Source organism: Lepisosteus platostomus, chromosome 16 (assembly GCF_059453375.1).
Source record: "Lepisosteus platostomus isolate fLepPlt1 chromosome 16, fLepPlt1.hap1, whole genome shotgun sequence".
Classification (NCBI taxonomy): domain Eukaryota; kingdom Metazoa; phylum Chordata; class Actinopteri; order Semionotiformes; family Lepisosteidae; genus Lepisosteus; species Lepisosteus platostomus.
Genome location: NC_142626.1, coordinates 148,899 through 168,832, shown reverse-complemented (window position 1 = coordinate 168,832; position 19,934 = coordinate 148,899). Strand labels below are relative to the sequence as shown.

Here is a 19,934-nt window from a genome sequence, read left to right as displayed (position 1 = left end):
ACCTGAGGTCATTAATAGAGCAGAAATAGCCACAGAAAGAGACACACACCGATGCGCAAACACACACAGTGACAAACACACACTGAGACGCGTCGATGCACAAACACACACTGCTGCTGAACACGCACTGAGAAACACACACTGAGGCAGATACAGGTTCTTGTGGAGTTCCCCTGCAGGCCCAGGTGCCCCAGCAGCTCTTACAGACCCAGACCAGGTCAGTTCTGTACAGCCCAGGTCCTAACGGTGCCCCCAGACCTGAGAGCTAACAGCTGTGCCCTCCTGCCCCGATACCAGCGTGGTGTCCCGTGGACCTGCAGACACGAACTGCTCTGCTGCACAGACAGCTGTTGGCAGGCAAGGCTGCTGCGCAGACAGCGCAGGCAGCGCAGCCAGATGGCCCCAGTGGGATGTTTTTGCAGGACCCTGACACAGCAGAGCTGTGAGCAGCAGTGGTGCAGCAGGTCTGTCCTGTCCCCGCGGTGAAAGAGGTGGGACAGGAGGCAGAGTAACACAGGACTGATCCAACAGCATTCCTGATGTACATACTGACACAGACACACACACTGACACGCACTGTCACACGCACTGACACAGACACACACTGACAGACACATATTGACACACATACACACTGACACGCACAGACACACAGTGACAAAGACACACAGTCACAGACGCAGAGGGACACAGACAACAAACACTAATACACACTGACACACAGTGACACAGCTGTATAGTGCTGTACTGTTATTCCACCAAACTATCGGATTACAGACTCATACAGGGAGAATATTGCTAATGTTGTTCTGACAGCCGGAAAATATCCCAGGGGATTTGCATAGGAAGCGTGGAGATAAGGAAGCTGTCACAGCACACAGGAAGAGCTGAGCTGTCCTGGTCTCAGTCCCCATGCTGGGCTGTCAGAGCCCGGAGAGAATCCTGCAGGCTGGGTTGGGCCAGTACCCACTGTGCACTCACACACGGTGGAGAGAGCAATGAAATACACCTTCCACCTCAAAATCAGATCAGAATCTCCTTTCACCACAAGGCCCTGCTGAGCCAAGAGCTGAGCCCAAAACAGAGCCCCCCGAGCCTGCTGGTCCTGAGGCTCACTGACCTGAGCCACACCGACACCTGCCAGCCTCAGGACAGCACTGCTAGAGCACCACAAACCAGAGTCAATCTCATCACAGCACAAGACAAATGACACTGGGACACACACACTACTATAACACAAATGCAATGACAACGCTCACTGCCCAGGAACCTAGCCAGGTTAGGTAAAGCAAGGGCAAACAGACCCTGATGAAGTACAGGCTCAGTGACCTCAGCCTCGACACAGATACTGGACACAGGCAGACCTGGCTGCCCAGAGAGGACAGGCTCAGTGACCACAGGCAGGGGAGAGGGGTAGCAGGAGAGAAAGATGGGGCAGAGGAGGAGGGAACAGAGGACTCACTCTGCCCAAACTGCCCTGACTGTTCTCTCCACAGGCCTGTCACACCACCTACTCAACAGTAACAGCAGCAGTAGTGTCTGCACCCACTGCTCCTACCACTCCCTCTCTCTGTGAGTGTGAGGCACCTCTCAGGCTGCACCAGCGGTCCTGCCGCACTCTGGAGACACAGCTGGACACTGCTGGACACTGCAGTAACAGCAGCAGTAGTGATATCGGTCCTGACACCAGTAGTGATATCAACAGTAATAACAGTACTGATATTGGTCGCGACACCAGTAGTGATATCAACATTAACAACAGCAGTAGTGATATTAGTAGTGATATCGGTCGTAACACCAGTAGTGATTTCAACAGTAACAGCAGCAGTAGTGATTTCAGTAGTGATATCAACAATAATAACATTAGTGTTATAAGTAGTGATATCGGCCGTGACACCAGTAGTGATTTCAACAGTAACAGCAGCAGTAGTGATTTCAGTAGTGATATCAACAATAATAACATTAGTGTTATAAGTAGTGATATCGGTCGTGACACTAGTAGTGATTTTAACAGTAACAGCAGCAGTAGTGATTTCAGTAGTGATATCAACAATAATAACATTAGTGTTATAAGTAGTGATATCGGTCGTGACACCAGTAGTGATATCAACAGTAACAGCAGCAGGGCCTGACTTCCTGGGGCTTCTGTGACAGACACTTGCCCCTTGAGCTTCGTTCGTTTGGCCAGTGAGATGCGAAGATGCAGCCAAATGCTGTCGAACTGCGCTGCCATGGGGACAATTAAAAGCCACAGCTTCACCCCAGAGCCCAGCCGTGTCCGGAGAGCCGGAACGCCGGGACGGGGGAATGTGCTTGGGCAGGTTCTGGCTCCGCAGAGGAAAGGGAAGGGGTTTCTCGGAAACCGAGAGTCATTCCGCAGGTGGGCAGGGCGCTGAGGCATGCAGGTAACACGCGTGGCCGGGCGGTGCCGACAGGTGTCAGTCTCGGAATGATCCCGCGGCAGGGCCGGTCCGACCGGCTGCACGAAGACTCGGAGAGAGGAGAGGGAGAGAGAGATAGGAGCAGCAGCAGGAGGAGAGAGATACTGACACTGGAAACAGGCAGACCTGGCTGTCCAGAGTGGGGACTCTGTTGAACTGGCAGCCCAATGTGTGATCTCCTGTCCCAGCCTGAGGAACAGTGAGCCTGTCTCCCAGTAACGCTCCATGTGTCTATATGTGAATATCTCATGACCGTGTCTTTATTGTAAATGTCTGTAGATTGTTGTTTTATGTGAACTGTATTTGTTTTGCTTTGGCAACACCGATTGTACTCATGGGGCATGCCAATAAAGCACCTTGAATTGAACTGTACTGAATACAGAGAGGAGAGAGGAGAGAGGGGAGAGGAGAGAGGAGAGAGGAGAGAGGAGAGAGGAGAGAGGAGAGAGGAGGAGAGAGTGACAGGAGCAGCAGGAGGAAGAACCCCCAGTGCCGTCCAGGCCTGCGGGATTCCGGGTCCGAGACGGAGGTTGGGACTGATTCCAGCCACTGTCCGTGTTTGTCCTGTAGGTCCCCAAACCCTCCTCTCGCTGCTCTAGTGTGTTTCCACTTCCCCGACCTCTGACCTCTGACCTGCATTTTGTCTGTGATGTCAGTCCGCTAGCAGCTGGATTCGCTGTTCTGATCCGGTGTGCCCCGCCCTGGTGCTGAGGCCCGGCCCAGTCCATACTGCACTGGGGCGCAGTCCTGGGGTGCTGGACTGTACTCGGACTGCGCCCTCACTGGCTCCCCTGAGTCTCTCTGTTCACACTCCCCTTCGAAATCCCCATTGTCACACTAACGAGCCCCAGCCCCCCTTCAGGAGCCCAGACAGGCGTCTCCACCCGACTACCTGCAAATCAGTGCGTGTGTCCAACAGAACCACTGGACCAGCTGTCCTCCCGGTCCAACTGGACCTGAACCACCAAACCGGCTGTCCTCCCGGTCTAACTGGACTGGACCAGAACAAGCGGATCAGCTGTCCTATGGGTCTAACAAGACTGGACCTGAACCACCAGACCAGCTGTCCTCCCAGTCTAACTGGACTTGACCAGAACAAGCGGACCAGCTGTCCTATCGGTCTAACAAGACTGGACCAGAACAAGCGGACCAGCTGTCCTCCCAGTCCGACTGGATCTGAACCACCGGACCAGCTGTCCTCCTGGTCTAACAGGACTGGACCAGTCTCTCACCAGTAAAGCTGTACTGGTAGCCAGTATCAGGCTGGCTGCCCTGGTCCACTCGTCCTGCGCTGTGTTGTGTTGTGTTAATCGACACAATTAGCCTGGCTTGTTATTCGTTTCGTTTCTCTCCAGGAGGGACAGGCTGGAATGCAGACTGGGGGAGAGTCACGCCCCTGTGTGAGGCACGTCTGCGCCCGGAGGATCTCGGGAACGTTTGGGGGGTACAGTGCTCCCCAAGAAGAAGGGTCCACAGCCAAACGTTGTGGTTCCTGTGGTCTCTTTTCACCTGTACTTGTTCCTGTGGATTGAGAGCCCGTTGCTGACACTCACTCACACCCCAGACACCACAGGGACAGGGGCTCGATGGCTGTCCTGTGTGTGTCCTGAGGGGGCCCAGCCAGCGACACAAGTCCCCTGGGTGTGGTAGACGGGACAGCCACGCTGCAGGCTGCCGGACAGCCGGACAGACGGGGCCGTTTCAGACATACTGATCAACAGGTCCCCCCGCAGCGCCGCACACGGACACGCAGGACCGCGTACAGACACAGCGAGAGGCGCTCAGTCCCGCGGGCATTCTGGGGGGGGGAGAGAGCGGAGTTGTGGGTGCGCAGTGTGGGCGAGGACACCTACCAAACCAGTCGGCACCTGAGGTTTTTTTTGTTCGTTTTCAATTTAAAGGCCCGTTTCCTCCTTCTCTCCCCCCACCCGCCCTCTCTCTCTCTCTCTCCCTCTCTCTCCCAGCACTGTGACAAACCGGTCCGACAGGTAACTCAAATAGGAGGTTGTCACCGTTATTTCTGGACGCATGCGCCATACCGCCTTCGTTCCTGGCGAATTTTACCTGCCGGCAGCTGCCTGTGCTTTTCAATAGGCTCCCGGCCGCCCTGCGCTCCGTTAGCGAGCAGGTAACAGGCAGCCCGCCTCTGCGCTCGCCGGCCCCAGGTGCTGCGTTTCGGTCTTTCTTTTCTCACAACAAAGAGACTCTCTGGAGATTCCGCTGCTTCGAAACTCTTTCCAGAGACGGCGGACGAGCAGAAAACAAACGCGAAGCTGCGCCCGACCCGAACGCACAAGCAGAGGGAGAAGTTGGAGAAGATTTTTCTTCTAAAGAAAAGTTTCTCTCGCGTCCAGCTCCCTCGCCCTGTCTCATTCGGGCAGGTTAGCTGGGATCGCTTTCACCTGGCGCCGCCAGCGAGGGACGGAGAGGGCACAGACGAAACGTTACCTCAACATGCCCAGAGCCTTTCTCGTCAAGAAGCCCTGCATCTCCCCGGGCAAGAGGAACTGGAGCGACCTGCCCGACGACGAGCGGGGGGAGATCTACATCCCGGGTGAGCTCCCCGAAACCCCTTCTGCCCCGACACGAGTCCCCGCGCCCCCGCGAGCCGGCGGCGCGACCTTCAGACCCGGGACACTTCCTCCTGGATAGCGGGAGAGCTGAGCGCCGCTGCCTTCGGGCTTTGAGACGCAGTCGCGTCCGAGCGAACGGATTTACATGTCGTTTTTCCGGACGATTTGACCGAACAGCTCTCTTCGGCGTTGCGCGACTAGGACTTCAGCAGCCACACTTTAACAGAAGCTCACCTAACGGAATGCGATAGCTCTACCTAAGCTTTACTGCCGAGATCCATCTACCGGGTGTTTTTAGACGGATTCGCCAGCTTTTACACCAGCAGTGTCTCGCAGTTGTTTCAGGGGCAATAAGATGGTATGATTCGACGTGAGAAAGACTGTTGTGAGTGACTAGGTGAAGGCCCGCTGCTTTCTCGATTCCTGATCACTTTTCCAAAGTTATTTACAGCGACTTCCTTGAGCACCCGGGCGGGAGATGGGGGGGGCTGTGTGCGTCACCGCGGCGCGCAGAAACACCTGAACTACACGGTAACACACCTTGATAAGGAAACCCGCCACCGCAGAGGGGGCGCACGGCCGCCCCCCCGGCACTCAGCCCCATTGTTCCCAGCGCAGGAGTCCCGGCTGGTTAATGTTTATAGTGTAAACGCTATAGGGACATAACGGGCTCGGAGAGCGAGCCTCCCTTAGCAAACACCAGGGTGCAGATTGCGACGGGCGCAGGACTCCTGCCTGCTCCCTGCTCCTCTGTCTCGCGTTCCCCCGGTTCCGACAGCGCGCGGGCCCGGTTCGGCCAGGCGGATGTCTCTGACCCCGGACTCAAAGCGGGGGGGCACATTGCGGCTGTTTTCTTCGTTGTTTTGAGCTACTGTATTATAGCTTGTCGCAGTTTCCTACATTATGTTGGTGTGTTTATACCGCAGTTTATTACAGTGTGTTATAGTGTACTACAGCTATAAAACAGATTACTACAGTGTGTCATAGTGCATTTCTGTATATTCCACAGTTTACTGTAGCGTGGTACATCATACCAGTTTACTACAGTGTGTTATAGTGTACTACAGTATATACCACAGTTTAACACAGTGTGTTATACTTTATACAGTAGACCCCACAGCTTGTGTTGTCTGTAGAGTTGTGTGTTCTGTACCGTTACACACCGTATGACAAGATCTGGTCATTTGCAAGAGGATTTGCAAATCGTTTGATTTACTGCGGGCTTTGTCAACAAACAAATTCCCTCTTGTTTTCTAGCTACAACTGTAGAGGTGATGAACGCACTGTGACAGCCTGCACGAGCTCATTATTAATCAGAAAGAGTAGTGACGACTATGGTGTACTGTAGTGTTGGACAACCACACTTTACTGCAAGGCACTGTGTTGTGTTGTGTAGCTGTGCTGTGCGTTTATAGTGTGGTGTGTCATGAGTTTATAGTATGTTGTGTAGCTGTGCTGTGTGTCTGTGGTGTATTGTGGAGCTGTGCTGTGTTTCTGGAGTCTGTTGTGTTGCTGTGTTGTGGAGCTGTGCATTTTCTGCAGCGTGTTTTGTGTCTGTGCTGTGTTGTGGAGCTGTGCAGTTTCTGCAGCGTGTTTTGTGTCTGTGCTGTGTAGCTGTGCTGTGTGTCTGTGGTGTGTTGTGGAGCTGTGCTGTGTTTCTGCAGTGTGTCTGTGCTGTGTTGTGTAGCTGTGCTATGATGTGTGTCTGTGCTGTGTTGTGTGTCTGTACTGTGTAGCTATGCTGTGTTGTGTACAGCAGCTGTGCTATGATGTGTGTCTGTGCTGTGTTGTGTAGCTGTGCAGAACTGTGCTATGCAGCTGGTAGCTCTGGCTCAGCAGGTCTGACCTGCAGAGCTGCAGTAAACTGACTCTCTCACGTCAACAAAGGGACAATAGTGCTGCCCCACCCTGGATTGCTAACGGGGGAGGGGGGTAAATAAAGCAACCAACCTCCTACAAGGAGCCCCCCCTTTCCCCCACTCTGTCAGCACAGCCTCACCCGTACTCTACTGTACTGTGTAGTACTCCCCCATAGTATACTGTACTCTACTGTACTGTGTGGCACTCCCCATACTGTACTGTACTCTATTCTACTGTACTGTAGTACTCCCCCATAGTATATTGTACTTTACTGTACTCCCCATACTGTACTGTACTCTACTGTACTGTAGTACTCCCCCATAGTATACTGTACTCTACTGTACTGTTTGGAACTCACCATACTGTACTGTACTCTATTCTACTGTACTGTAGTACTCCCCCATAGTATATTGTACTTTACTGTACTCCCCATACTGTACTGTACTCTACTGTACTGTGTGGTACTCCCCATACTGTACTGTACTCTACTGTACTGTTTAGTACTCCTCCATAGTATATTGTACTTTACTCCCAATACTGTACTGTACTCTACTGTACTGTGTGGTACTCCCCATACTGTACTCTTCTGTACTGTGTAGTACTCCCCCATAGTATACTGTACTCTATTGTACTGTACTCCCACATACTGTGCTGAGCTATGCTGTGCTCCAGGGTACCGTACTCCCTCATACTGCGCTGAGCTGTGCTCCTCATGTCTGTCCTGGACAGGACTGCCCGTTACTGCGTGTGTCTGGGACTGTCTGTCCCTCAGAAGGAGCTGGTAGAGTCTGCAGTTGAAGCCCCTGCCACTGTAGCAGCTGTGTCTGACCCTGTGTGTCTCCGCAGTTTCACTGGGCGTCTCCACCTGCTTGGAGGAGTCGGAGGCCAGCCCAGCGGAGTCGGCCCTGTGCCTGTCCACGCGCCCCCCCCACACCCCTACACTGCCACACGCTGCCGAGCTGCCGTCATGCACAGCGCAGGGCACAGGTCAGAGTTCAGAGGTCAATGGCAGCTGCTTGAAGAAGACCACCTATGTGCGGTCCAAAATGAAGGTAAGCAGAAGGACAGTGACCAGCACCCTTCTCCAGTGTCCAGTGTCCAATCAGTCAGTGTGTCTGTATTAACCCCTCTCTCTCAGTGCAGTGTTCATGTACTGGAGTGTCCAGTCAGTGTGTCTGTATGAACCCCTCTCTCTCAGTGCAGTGTTCATGTACTGGAGTGTCCAGTCAGTGTGTCTGTATTAACCCCTCTCTCTCTGCCAGGTGACAACAGGTGAGCCGCCCTCAGGTGAGCTCTTCACCTGTCAGGTGTGTCAGAAGAGCTTTCAGTTTCAACGGATGCTGAATCGACACATGAAGTGTCACAACGACAGCAAGAGACACCTGTGCACTTACTGTGGGAAGGGTTTCAACGACACCTTCGACCTGAAGAGACATGTCCGCACACACACAGGTGAGCCCGGTCAGCACACACTGGACAGCACTACCTCACTCCATTGGGACACACACAACACACACTGGACAGCACTACCTCACACACAACACACACTGGACAGCACTACCTCACTATACTGGCTGGGGCAGTGGTATGTCTGGCTGGGGCAGTGGGATCTCTAGCTGGGGCAGTGGGATCTCTGGCTGGGGCAGTGGGATCTCTGGCTGGGGCAGTGGGATCTCTAGCTGGGGCAGTGGTATGTCTGGCTGGGGCAGTGGGATCTCTAGCTGGGGCAGTGGTATGTCTGGCTGGGGCAGTGGTATGTCTGGCTGGGGCAGTGGGATCTAATGTCTGCTCCCTCTTGCCCCCAGGCGTTCGGCCCTATAAGTGTGGCCAGTGTGAGAAGGCCTTCACGCAGCGCTGCTCGCTGGAGTCCCACATGAAGAAGATCCACGGCGTGACCCAGCAGTACGCCTACAAGGAGCGGCGCAGCAAGCTGTACGTGTGCGAGGACTGCGGCTACACCGCCCCCACGCAGGACTCCCTGCTGCAGCACCTGCACGACGCGCACCCCCACAGCCCGCTGCTGCGCAAGACCACCGCCAAGAGGCTGGCGGGCGCCCTGCACTGCGGCTCGCCCCTGCAGAGCGACGACGAGCCGCAGCCCTGAGCGCGGCCAGCGGGGGGGGCTGCTCCCGGCTCTGTCCTGCTGGAAGGTGAAGGCCGCTGCTCCCCGCCTCTTCCTCCGCCCTCTGGCTCCGAGCGCCGCGGCCACAGAAGTTCAAACACCACCCGAAACTCGAGGGGGGAGAGAGTCACCCCAGCCCGGGCCCTGAGCGGCACGGCTGTCTGACACACAAAATACTGCGATCTGTTCAGGACAGAACGGATCCTGGGACTGGGACTGGACGTGGGCACGGGAAATGTTTTTATTTGTTTTTAAATGAAAGTGTTTTGTATGCTGTGCCTGCCCTGTGTGGAATTGCTGTGTCTGAGTTGGTGCTGTGCAGATACAGGGGTCCCTGTCCCCCGAAAGAGCCCTGGGTGACCTAGGGCAGAGAAATGCTGTGTTCTTGACTCCTGGCAGAGGGCTGGATTTGTCTGAGTTGGGGGCTCCATGAGTCTCTGACTCTACCCGACTGCAGCGACTCTGGAGATACCGGGAGAAGTTAATGCTTCCTTGAGATCCCTCTGAGTCTCCAGATGGAAATGCTGAACTGAACTGTGGCTGAACCTCAGGGACCTCAGGCTGGGGAGTAGCAGCAGGAGACCCCGTGGTGGCAGGAGTGGGATCAACTGTAGCAGATAAAACCTGAAATGCATAAACCTGGTCATTTTTCTGGTGCCATATAGAATATATCCCAGAGATCATGTTGTTCAAGCTTTCTGCTTTGATGCATGTGGTAGCAGAAAAAGAAATAATAATTATTCTGAACAAAAAAGAAAATTATTCTTTCCAAGACTCCCTGTGCAAAGCAGTGTGAACCATGCCATGTTTTACAGAGAATATAGTTGCTTCTACATGCGTTTTGAACAATGGTGGTAAAACCTGGAGTGGATTTGACTGCTGTGCACGAGGAGTCTGGCTGATAACACTGCAGATCCTGGAGTGGATTAGATTGCTGTGCAATGGGAGTCTTATTGACAACACTGTATTTTTATTGGAGTTTTATGTGTAATGTTTTGTACAGTTGATAAAGGATGGCAGTAATTCGGATATTCCCTGGAAATTGTATATTCCTTATTTATCAAGGTGAAATGTGTTTACCAGGAATGGGTAGGTGGTGCTGTTTTTCTATGTGTGGATTTGTGCAAGGCACTGTGCTCAGAGGCGTGGGTGGGTGGCTGGGGCGGGGCAGGGGGCCTGGGGGGCAGACAGAGCTGTACGATATTAAAGAGGGGTCCAGTGCCCTGGCCAGTCCTTCCACGTGTTGACTCTGATTTCTTATTCATTGCTCATTACCGTCGTATTCCAGGAGATGGGCAGGGAGGGAGGGAGGGGTAGACATGGAGAAGGGAACGGAAGGAGAGACCTGATCCCAGCTCCTCTAACTGTTCCCGAGAGTAGCGGATTCCTGAGGCGTGCTCCGTCTTGCCCAGGGAATTCAGAGCGAGCTGCCCAGCGTCTTCCCTTCCCTCCCGGTAGTCTAACGGAATCCTGCTGGATACAGAGGGATGGAACAGGGTAGAGTGCGCGCACACACCCTCAACAGCACACACACACAGTGAACCACACACACCCTCAACTGCACACACACACAGTGAACGGCACACACACCCTCAACTGCACACACACACAGTGAACCACACACACCCTCAACTGCACACACACACAGTGAACCACACACACCCTCAACAGCACACACACACAGTGAACGGCACACACCCTCAACTGCACACACACACAGTGAACCACACACACACCCTCAACTGCACACACACACAGTGAACCACACACACCCTCAACAGCACACACACAGTGAACCACACACACCCAGTGAACCGCGCACACACCCTCAACTGCACACACACACAGTGAACCACACACACACACCCACAACAGCACACGACCTCACACACCTTCAACTGCACACACACCTTCAACTGCGCACACACAACCTCTCACACACACACCCACTCAGAATCCACACACTTACAAACACTCACACTCACAACTACATACACACATTCTGTATGCTTCTGAATGCACAGTGACTGTACTGTTCACACAGCACCACACAGTATAGCACAACACACTAAACACACATAGCACACAGCAAAAAACACAAACACACCACACCTCACAGCACCAACACACTCTGAACACACAGGCCACACACACTACGAGTACACAAACACAACATACACACTACCCATTGCAAGTGTCTGGGCAGGACAGAGTTAACTCCTGGCTCTAGTGGTCATTCCATCAGCTCACCTGTTGTTGCCCGTTTGTTGTTTTGCTGTTACTGACGAAGCTGTTAGAAGGAGTAATACCTAGAAACACCCTGTGCGTGCGTGTCCTCTGGTTAGACACCGTATCTACTCTCATAGCGGGCAGCGCAGGGAGCCGATTATGGGCAAGAGGTGTGAACACCAGCCTGCTTAGTGCTGTCACGGCAGGGCGCGGCTAAGCGCACTATGACCACAAGGCGGCGCTGCGCTCTTTCTCAAGGCCTCTCTCTATGCGCTCTAGCTCCAGCATGAACTCTATGGTCGCTCGGCTGCAGCCGGAAGCGTTTGAATAGCGGGGCGGTTTCGGGGAGCAAGAAAGGCTAGTGGTGCTGGTGTTGGTGGGGAGCTTTCAGGCTCGCTGGGGTATCTCCGGGGCAAAGGGAGCCCTGCAGCTGCAGTCCGGAGCGCTGCGCGGCGTGACTGCCGGCCCGGCTCGGTGTCTCTGTCGTGTTTCTGTCTCGCCACGGCACAGCTGCAGCTCAGAGCGCCGTTTGTCCCCCCTCCCCGCTGTGGAGGTCCGGCAGGGTCCGGGGACCGGGGTTCGAGGAGCTGCATTCTGATGGGGTCCAGGGTTCGAGGAGCTGCAGTCTGACGGGGTCCAGGGTTCGAAGAGCTGCAGTCTGACGGGGTCCAGGGTTCGAGGAGCTGCAGTCTGACGGGGTCCAGGGTTCGAAGAGCTGCAGTCTGACGGGGTCCAGGGTTCGAAGAGCTGCAGTCTGACGGGGTCCAGGGTTCGAGGAGCTGCAGTCTGACGGGGTCCAGGGTTCGAGGAGCTGCAGTCTGATGGGGTCCAGGGTTCGAGGAGCTGCAGTCTGATGGGGTCCAGGGTTCGAAGAGCTGCAGTCTGACGGGGTCCAGGGTTCGAAGAGCTGCAGTCTGACGGGGTCCAGGGTTCGAGGAGCTGCAGTCTGACGGGGTCCAGGGTTCGAGGAGCTGCAGTCTGATGGGGTCCAGGGTTCGAAGAGCTGCAGTCTGACGGGGTCCAGGGTTCGAAGAGCTGCAGTCTGACGGGGTCCAGGGTTCGAGGAGCTGCAGTCTGATGGGGTCCAGGGTTCGAGGAGCTGCAGTCTGATGGGGTCCAGGGTTCGAAGAGCTGCAGTCTGACGGGGTCCAGGGTTCGAAGAGCTGCAGTCTGACGGGGTCCAGGGTTCGAGGAGCTGCAGTCTGACGGGGTCCAGGGTTCGAGGAGCTGCAGTCTGATGGGGTCCAGGGTTCGAGGAGCTGCAGTCTGACGGGGTCCAGGGTTCGAAGAGCTGCAGTCTGACGGGGTCCAGGGTTCGAGGAGCTGCAGTCTGACGGGGTCCAGGGTTCGAGGAGGCGATGGCGTCAGGCCAGGTGCAGTTCGGCAGGAAGCGCGCTGTGCCGGGGTGCCCGAACCCGCTGTTCCTGCGCTGGCTGACAGAGCTGCGCGACTCTGCGGCGGAGAAGGGGCAGCGCACGCAGTTCACCTACCAGAAGGTGAGGGGCAGGACGCTGGGGCAGACGCGGCCCTTCGCTCTGCCCCTGGGGTAACAGCGCGCTTCCCTCCCCCAGGCCATCGGCTCCCTGAGGAAGTACCCCCTCCCTCTGAGGAACGGCAGGGAGGCCAAGATCCTGCAGCACTTCGGAGACGGGATCTGCCGGATCCTGGACGAGCGCCTGGAGCAGTACTACTCCGAGCACGGTGAGGCGGCGTCCCGGCAGCCAGTGTGAGCCCCCCGACTGTCCCCCGCTGTTCCCCGCCTGTTCTGGAAGATAGGATGGAGAGAGAGGCGAGGGGGCGCGGTGTGGCGTTCCCACGGTGACGGGGTGCTTCTGTCTGGATCCCTTCTCCTCCTCTCCCTCAGGGACAGTCTTTCCTCTTGCAGGTCCGGACGCCCCCATCCACTCTCTCCCGGAGGATGACGCGCCCCCCCCGCGACGCAACAGGAGCGCAGAGCCCCCCCCGGAGCGCCCCCAGGCGTCTCCCAGGGTGAGTGTGTCCTGCGGCCCTCGGGCTGGGCCACAGCGCAGTGAGGAGCTCTGAAGGGCCCAGGTCCAGGTCACTGTGAGACCACACCTCTGCTCTCCTTTGTTTCAGAAGCGGAGGCAGCCAGCGGGTGGAGGGGGGAGGAGGGCCAGGGAGTACGTCCCGCAGAAGGGCTCTGGAGGATACGCAGTGCTGGTGGCTCTGTACCGGCACAGCCAGGTACTGTACTCGCCCCCTGCTCACAGTGTGCTCGCCCTGCTCTCAGTCTGCTGCCTGAGCTGACGCCTGGCCCTCTGTGTCCCCTCTGTCCCTCTCAGGCTGCAGGCAGCTGCGGTTTCCTGCTGAAGTCGGAGCTGCAGAGGGAGGCCCAGCCTTTGTGTGACAAGTCCTTCACTCTGGTATAGTGAGTGTGTGAGTGTGTCTGTGTGAGTGTGTGTCCCATAGCTCTCTCCCATCTTGGTCGCAGCTTTGTTTTCTCACGGTGAGGTTAAACCTGCTGTCTGCTCCTTCTCTCTGCTGCTTCACTGCTGCCTGCAGCCGGAACCAGGCAGCAAGTACACAGCCTGGTCATCGGTCAGCACACTGATCCAGAAAGACCTGCTGCTCAAGACACACTCTCCAGCCAGGTGAGTCATCATGTCTCTGTGTGGACTGGTCTCTGTGTGGACAGACAGGTCTGCTGGTCTGGTCTCTGTGTGGACTGGTCTCTGTGTGGACAGACAGGTCTGCTGGTCTGGTCTCTGTGTGGACAGACAGGTCTGCTGGTCTGGTCTCTGTGTGGACAGACAAGTCTGCTGGTCTGGTCTCTGTGTGGACGGACAGGGCTGCTGGTCTGGTCTCTGTGTGGACTGGTCTCTGTGTGGACGGACAGGGCTGCTGGTCTGGTCTCTGTGTGGACTGGTCTCTGTGTGGACGGACAGGGCTGCTGGTCTGGTCTCTGTGTGGACTGGTCTCTGTGTGGACGGACAGGGCTGCTGGTCTGGTCTCTGTGTGGACTGGTCTCTGTGTGGACAGACAGGTCTGCTGGTCTGGTCTCTGTGTGGACAGACGGGTCTGCTGGTCTGGTCTCTGTGTGGACGGACAGGGCTGGTCTGGGGCTGCATGATCCCTTTTTTATGTTGGTACACTTGTCACGTCTGTGTCCAGGTACTCCCTGACTGAGAAGGGCAGGGAGCTGGCAGAGAGGCTGGAGAAGCGGGGATCCCCCCTGAAAGATGGGGCGCAGGGGTCCCAGACAGTGGATCTGACGGAGGAGGAAGAGGAGGAGGGCGAGGAAGAGCCGCAGCCGGGGGAGACACGAACTGAGTGGTGAGGCCCTGAAGGCGCTGGTCACAGTGCGCTGCACGCTGGTCTCTGTGGTTCCCGCACGCTGGTCTCTGTGGTTCCCGCATGCTGGTCACAGTGCGCTGCACGCTGGTCTCTGTGGTTCTGGTTCCTGCACGCTGGTCTCTGTGGTTCCTGCACGCTGGTCTCTGTGGTTCTGGTTCCTGCACGCTGGTCTCTGTGGTTCCTGCACGCTGGTCTCTGTGGTTCTGTTTCCTGCACGCCTGTCTGTGGCAGTTAATGATTAAGCTACACAGATAAATACTCACACTGATAAATAACAACCTTTGGTCAGGGCTCTGCTCTGCTCTGCTTCGCACACCTGTCAAAGCTCTGAACAAGCAGTTTAGAACAAAGACTCTGCAAGTCTCTGCAGGCCAGGCTGAAGGGGGAAGGTGTGACCTCAGAAGGCCGGACCTCTCCAGTCATTTCCGTCTCGTCTCCAGCAGTGAGGAGGAGCCTGCGGTTGCCCTGCCGGCCCGGACAGGGGCAGAGGATCCTGGGCTCTCCGGCGCAGGAAACAGCCAGGCCTCGGGGAGCTCGAAGGCCTCGTGGGGTGGGAGCAGTGACCCCACGCCGGAGGTCACACTGCTGCCCGGGACCTTCGAGATCCTGCTGTGTGTGGACTTCATCGAGACCACGGGGTACAGGGCAGAGAGGAATGCAGCCATTTGCGGTGCAGTGTTGCGCAGCTGTGTCTGTGTTGTGCAGTGTTGTGTAGCAGGCCCCCCTCTCTCTCTCTCCCAGCGGCTCCAGCGCCCGGAAGCAGGAGTTGGTGTTGGAGCTGCGCAGGAACGGGGTGCAGTTTGACGTCCGGAAGCTCCACGTGGGCGACTTCCTGTGGGTGGCCAGGCAGAGGGTGGACTTTGTGCCAGGTGAGGGGTCAGGGGTGAGGGGTCAGGGGTTGGAGGTCGGGGGTCAGGGGTCAGGGGTGTAAATGCTGTTTATTCATTTGTGTGACTGTGTGTGGGGGGTCGACCCCGCCCTGCCAGGTCAGCTGCGCGCCCCCCCAGCACGAGAGCTGGTGCTGGATTACATCGTGGAGCGGAAGAGAATGGACGACTTGTGTGGGAGCATCATCGACGGCCGCTTCCGGGAGCAGAAGGTACCCTGCGCCCCGATACCTGTGTCCCTTTCTCCACCCTGCGCCCCGATACCCGTGTCCTCCTCTCTGGGGAGTCCCTGCTCTCAGACTCCCGGTCACGTTCTCTCCCTGCCCAGTTCCGGCTCAAGCGCTGTGGGCTGAGGAAGCCGATATACCTGGTGGAGAATTATCGATCTGCAACTCACCTGAGCCTCCCAGAGAGCACTCTGAGCCAGGCCATCGTCAACACACAGGTACAGCGCGCAGAGAGACAGACAGAGAGACAGACAGAGAGACAGACAGAGAGACAGACAGAGAGACAGACAGACTCCCTCACTCATTCTCTCCTCCCTCCAGGTTGTGGATGGGTTTTTCGTCAAGCGCACGCAGGATGTCCGAGAGTCTGCTGCCTACCTCACGGTCATGACCCGGTTCTTGCAGAGGATCTACGCGGTACGGCCCGACGGGGGGAGGTGCGACTCCAGGTTAGACTCTCTCCGGTCAGGCAGTGTGCTGACGGGCTGTTGCCTGTTTGTCTCTCTGTCCAGAACCGCACCCTGCAGAGTCGCTCCGGGGACGAGGACTGGGGTGTCCTGCCCCCACAGCCCCCCCCCTCGCCGACACCCCCCTGCTCTCTTCTCACCTTCACCGACTTCAACCAGGGAGCTGTGAAGAACAAGGTACTGTCTCTCTCTGCCCTGGTTCTGGTCCGGCACAGGACTGTGTTTCTCTCTCCTGTGTTCTGGTCCGGCACAGGACTGTGTTTCTCTCTCCTGTGTTCTGGTCCGGCACAGGACTGTGTTTCTCTCTCCTGTGTTCTGGTCCAATCCAGTACAGTACTGTCTCTCTCTCTCCTGTGTTCTGGTCCAATCCAGTACAGTACTGTCTCTCTCTCTCCTGTGTTCTGGTCCAGTACAGTACTGTATCTCTCTCTCCTCTGTGTTCTGGTCCAGTACAGTATAGTACTGTCTCTCTCCTCTGTTTCCTCTCAGGCTCAGACGGTGAAGGAAGTCTTTGCTCGACAGCTAATGCAGATCAGTGGCATCTCTGGAGACAAGGCTGCAGCAGTTCTCGAGCAGTACAGCACTGTGAGCAGGTATGAAGAATTTACAGCACTGTGAGCAGGTGTGCAGTATCTACAGCACTGTCTATCTGTATCAATTATACATCTGTATAACTATCTATATCAATTTCCATTAGGGATCAATAAAGTTTACCTATCTACTATGAGCAGGTGTGCAGTATCTACAGCACTGTAAACAGGTGAACTATGCTGAGCAGGTGTACGGTATACACAGACCTGTGAGCAGGTGTACATCTCTTGTCAGAAATCACTGCCGTAATACTTTGTACCTTTCTGTTTAGGGGTGATATTGCATTTCTCCTTCGCTGCCACTAGGTGGTGCTGTTTGCTCAGAATGATTTAGCATCACAGGGGCTTGAGGGGGTTGAGTGGGAGACAGTCCAGCCTGGGCCTGCGTGTCTGACCTCTCTCCCGCCTCTCGCTAGTCTGCTGCAGGCCTACGACAGCTGCACCACCGAGCAGGAGAGGGAGAGACTGCTGTCCTCCGTCCGATACGGCAAACTGCACAGGTGGGTCCTGCCCGCCCGCGTGGGAGCGGCCAGCCGCCTACAGGGGGCGCTAGAGAGCAGGGGGCCGGCCTTGCCCTGTCTGCACAGCCGGCGCAGTGACCCGTCTCTCTGTCTCCAGGAATCTGGGCCCCGTGCTGAGCCGCACAGTGTGCCAGCTGTACTGCACGCCCGGGCCCCTGCCCTAGAGGGGCTGGGGGCCCCCGGGGAGAGATGGACACTCGGCACCGCCAGGAGGCCTGGGCAGGGGGGTGGGCGCTCCTCTGCCCCCCGTCCCGCCAGCCGGAGGCAGGAGGGCAGCTCAGGAGCCACAGCCATGGCTCTGCCAGCGGAGGAGGAGGAGGAGGAGGAGGAGGGACGGGCGACCTCCGCCCTCTGACCCCCCCACCCGTAGAAACTGTAGGACAGAATCATGGGGTCTCTTCTGGACAGTTTTGTGCTTCCTGTGCCGGAAAGAATAAAGATGTTTCCTGTCAGCAGTGAGTCTGTGTGAGGAGGCTGGGGGGCAGAGGCCAGAGGTGACCCGGGCAGTAACCACACCACCACCAGCTCGCAGCCTGGACAGGCACAGACATCCAGAATCCAGCTCCCTTGGCTCCAGATCACTGATCCAGTCCACGGTGTCCCGATCTCTCTGCTCCAGATCAATGATCCGGTCCCGGGTGTCCCGATCTCTCTGTCCTCCAGATCACTGATCCGGTCCGGGGTGTCTCGATCTCTCTGCTCCAGATCAATGATCCGGTCCCGGGTGTCCCGATCTCTCTGCTCCAGATCAATGATCCGGTCCCGGGTGTCCCAATCTCTCTGCTCCAGATCAATGATCCGGTCCCGGGTGTCCCAATCTCTCTGCTCCAGATCAATGATCCGGTCCGGGGTGTCTCGATCTCCTCTCTCCAGATCACTGGTCCAGTCCAGGGTGTCCCGATCTCTCTCTCTGCTCCAGATCAATGATCCGGTCCCGGGTGTCCCGATCTCTGTCCTCCAGATCTCTGATCCGGTCCGGGGTGTCCCGATCTCTCTGTCCTCCAGATCACTGATCCAGTCCCGGGTGTCCCGATCTCTCTGTCCTCCAGATCACTGATCCAGTCCCGGGTGTCCCGATCTCTCTGTCCTCCAGATCTCTGATCCGGTCCGGGGTGTCTCGATCTCCTCTCTCCAGATCACTGATCCGGTCCGGGGTGTCTCGATCTCCTCTCTCCAGATCACTGATCCGGTCCAGGGTGTCCCGATCTCCCCTCTCCAGATCAGGGATCCCCCTGCAGCCCCAGTCTGAGTGTTGGTACGTGTGGTGTGGTGAATCGGCGGAGATGGGCGAAGTGAAGCCAGGCCTCGCGGCTCCTGTGGTCGGCGCTGGGCTGTGATGAAGTGCAGAGAGGAATGTGTGTTTCCCGAAGGGGGTTCAGGCCTGGAGCTGCCAGGAGTGAGCAACGCTGAGTCAGACGGGGAGCGAGAGGAGCTGCAGGGAAAGTCGGCGCCGCTGCCTCTCGGCTCCTTCCTGGGACCTGGGTTCAAGTCCAGCTTGCAAAGCCTGTCTGCGTGGAGTCTGCATGCTCTCTTTCTGAGCTCCACACGTGCAGCGCAGTTGGAGGTCACTCATGCGAATTGCAGCAAGTCATCTGGTGCGCTCTAGTTTGGGCTGGACCTGCTGACGCGAGTGCATGTTCCTGTCGGAGCGTGTGTGCGGCACGTGTGTCTGCGCAGGGCTCTGAGGGGTGTGGCTCTGCAGCATTCTCAACCTGTGACATCATCAGGAGAGCAGGGCCAGTGCAGGCTGGAGCAGGCCGTCCTGACAGCACACAGGGTTCACATCTCCGGGCTTTCTGTGGCTTAATCACACTCGTACCCTGATCTCACCGGGCTTTACTGCGCTGTACTGTGCTTTTACCCTGATCTCACTGGGCTCTGCTGCGCTGTACTGTGCTTTTACCCTGATCTCACCGGGCTTTACTGCATTGTACTCTGCTTTTACCCTGATCTAAGTGGGCTCTACTGCGCTGTACTGTGCTTTTACCCTGATCTCACTGGGCTCTACTGCACTGTACTGTGCTTTTACCCTGATCTCACTGGGCTCTACTCCAGTGTTTGCCTGAGATCCAGCTGCAGCAGCTGGCGGGAGCGGAGTCCTGGCCTCCAGCTCGGACACTTGGCTCAGTGTGGAAATCCCCTGCTGTCTCACTCCTGAGCGGGCGAGGAAGTGGCCCAGCCCAGCAGGAAGCTGGTGAAACTCGAGGAAAGAGGGGTGACACATCACTCAGGCCTGCTCTGTCTCGGGGGATCTGAGCCCAGGGCGCTTAGTCACACCTGCTTCTGCCTGGCCACCGTGTGTTCAGCACTGGCAGCTCTCTCCACGTGTCCCTGGACCACCCCAACACAGCGTCCACGTCTGCCTCAGCAGTGTCACACTTTCTGTTTCTGTCAGTCCAGGACTGCGCTGTGAGTGTGTTAGTGTGTGTCTGTGCGTGTGAGTGTTTGTTAGTGAGTGCGTGTCTGTGCGTGTGAGTGTTTGTTAGTGAGTGCGTGTCTGTGTGTGTGGGAGTGGGTGAGTGTTTGCTAGTGAGTGTGTCTCTAGATGGCTGTGTGGGTGTGGGTGAGTGTCTCTGGCTCTGCCTGTGTCGGTGTGTGAGTCCCTGCAGGTGAGTGTAACGGGACCCCAGCCCACTGTCTCCCGGTGTCGAGTGTCTGCTGCACACCAGCTGCCCGCGCTGTGACTCACTCTGCCTGTTTCA

General features: G+C 56.6%; 2 protein-coding genes across 10 annotated transcripts; both read left to right on the top strand.

Moving 5' to 3' along the window:
* Positions 1 to 4,420: 4,420 nt before the first annotated feature.
* Positions 4,421 to 10,229, top strand: LOC148646488 (putative transcription factor Ovo-like 1). Its single transcript, XM_088609142.1, has 4 exons — positions 4,421 to 4,995; positions 7,721 to 7,926; positions 8,137 to 8,326; positions 8,680 to 10,229. Exons 1-4 carry the CDS (start codon positions 4,896 to 4,898, stop codon positions 8,976 to 8,978), a joined length of 795 nt encoding a protein of 264 aa, XP_088465268.1. The 5' UTR covers positions 4,421 to 4,895; the 3' UTR covers positions 8,979 to 10,229.
* A 2,050-nt stretch (positions 10,230 to 12,279) lies between these two features.
* Positions 12,280 to 17,684, top strand: mus81 (MUS81 structure-specific endonuclease subunit). 9 transcript variants are annotated; one of them, XM_088609130.1, is made up of 16 exons: positions 12,280 to 12,721; positions 12,797 to 12,926; positions 13,090 to 13,214; positions 13,323 to 13,430; positions 13,529 to 13,609; positions 13,749 to 13,837; positions 14,358 to 14,519; positions 14,984 to 15,178; positions 15,282 to 15,409; positions 15,532 to 15,639; positions 15,756 to 15,872; positions 15,976 to 16,071; positions 16,167 to 16,298; positions 16,611 to 16,714; positions 17,128 to 17,211; positions 17,330 to 17,684. In XM_088609130.1, exons 1-16 carry the CDS (start codon positions 12,584 to 12,586, stop codon positions 17,585 to 17,587), a joined length of 2,055 nt encoding a protein of 684 aa, XP_088465256.1. In that variant the 5' UTR covers positions 12,280 to 12,583; the 3' UTR covers positions 17,588 to 17,684. The 9 variants fall into 9 exon arrangements, 8 of the variants coding, with proteins under 8 accessions (XP_088465256.1, XP_088465261.1, XP_088465255.1 ...); XM_088609129.1 differs by having other exon boundaries at positions 12,287 to 12,721; positions 13,326 to 13,430; positions 14,981 to 15,178; XM_088609128.1 differs by having other exon boundaries at positions 12,288 to 12,721; positions 14,981 to 15,178.
* Positions 17,685 to 19,934: the final 2,250 nt, after the last annotated feature.

Bases quoted from the DNA above. Each gene is read 5' to 3' on its own strand.
- LOC148646488 (XM_088609142.1), top strand. From the start codon at position 4,896: ATGCCCAGAGCCTTTCTCGTCAAGAAGCCCTGCATCTCCCCGGGCAAG. The intron at 4,996-7,720 runs GTGAGCTCCCCG...GTGTCTCCGCAG, and splicing joins GGGGGAGATCTACATCCCGG to TTTCACTGGGCGTCTCCACC. The intron at 8,327-8,679 runs GTGAGCCCGGTC...TCTTGCCCCCAG, and splicing joins ACATGTCCGCACACACACAG to GCGTTCGGCCCTATAAGTGT.
- mus81 (XM_088609128.1), top strand. From the start codon at position 12,584: ATGGCGTCAGGCCAGGTGCAGTTCGGCAGGAAGCGCGCTGTGCCGGGG. The intron at 12,927-13,089 runs GTGAGGCGGCGT...CCTCTCCCTCAG, and splicing joins GCAGTACTACTCCGAGCACG to GGACAGTCTTTCCTCTTGCA. The intron at 16,299-16,610 runs GTACTGTCTCTC...GTTTCCTCTCAG, and splicing joins AGGGAGCTGTGAAGAACAAG to GCTCAGACGGTGAAGGAAGT.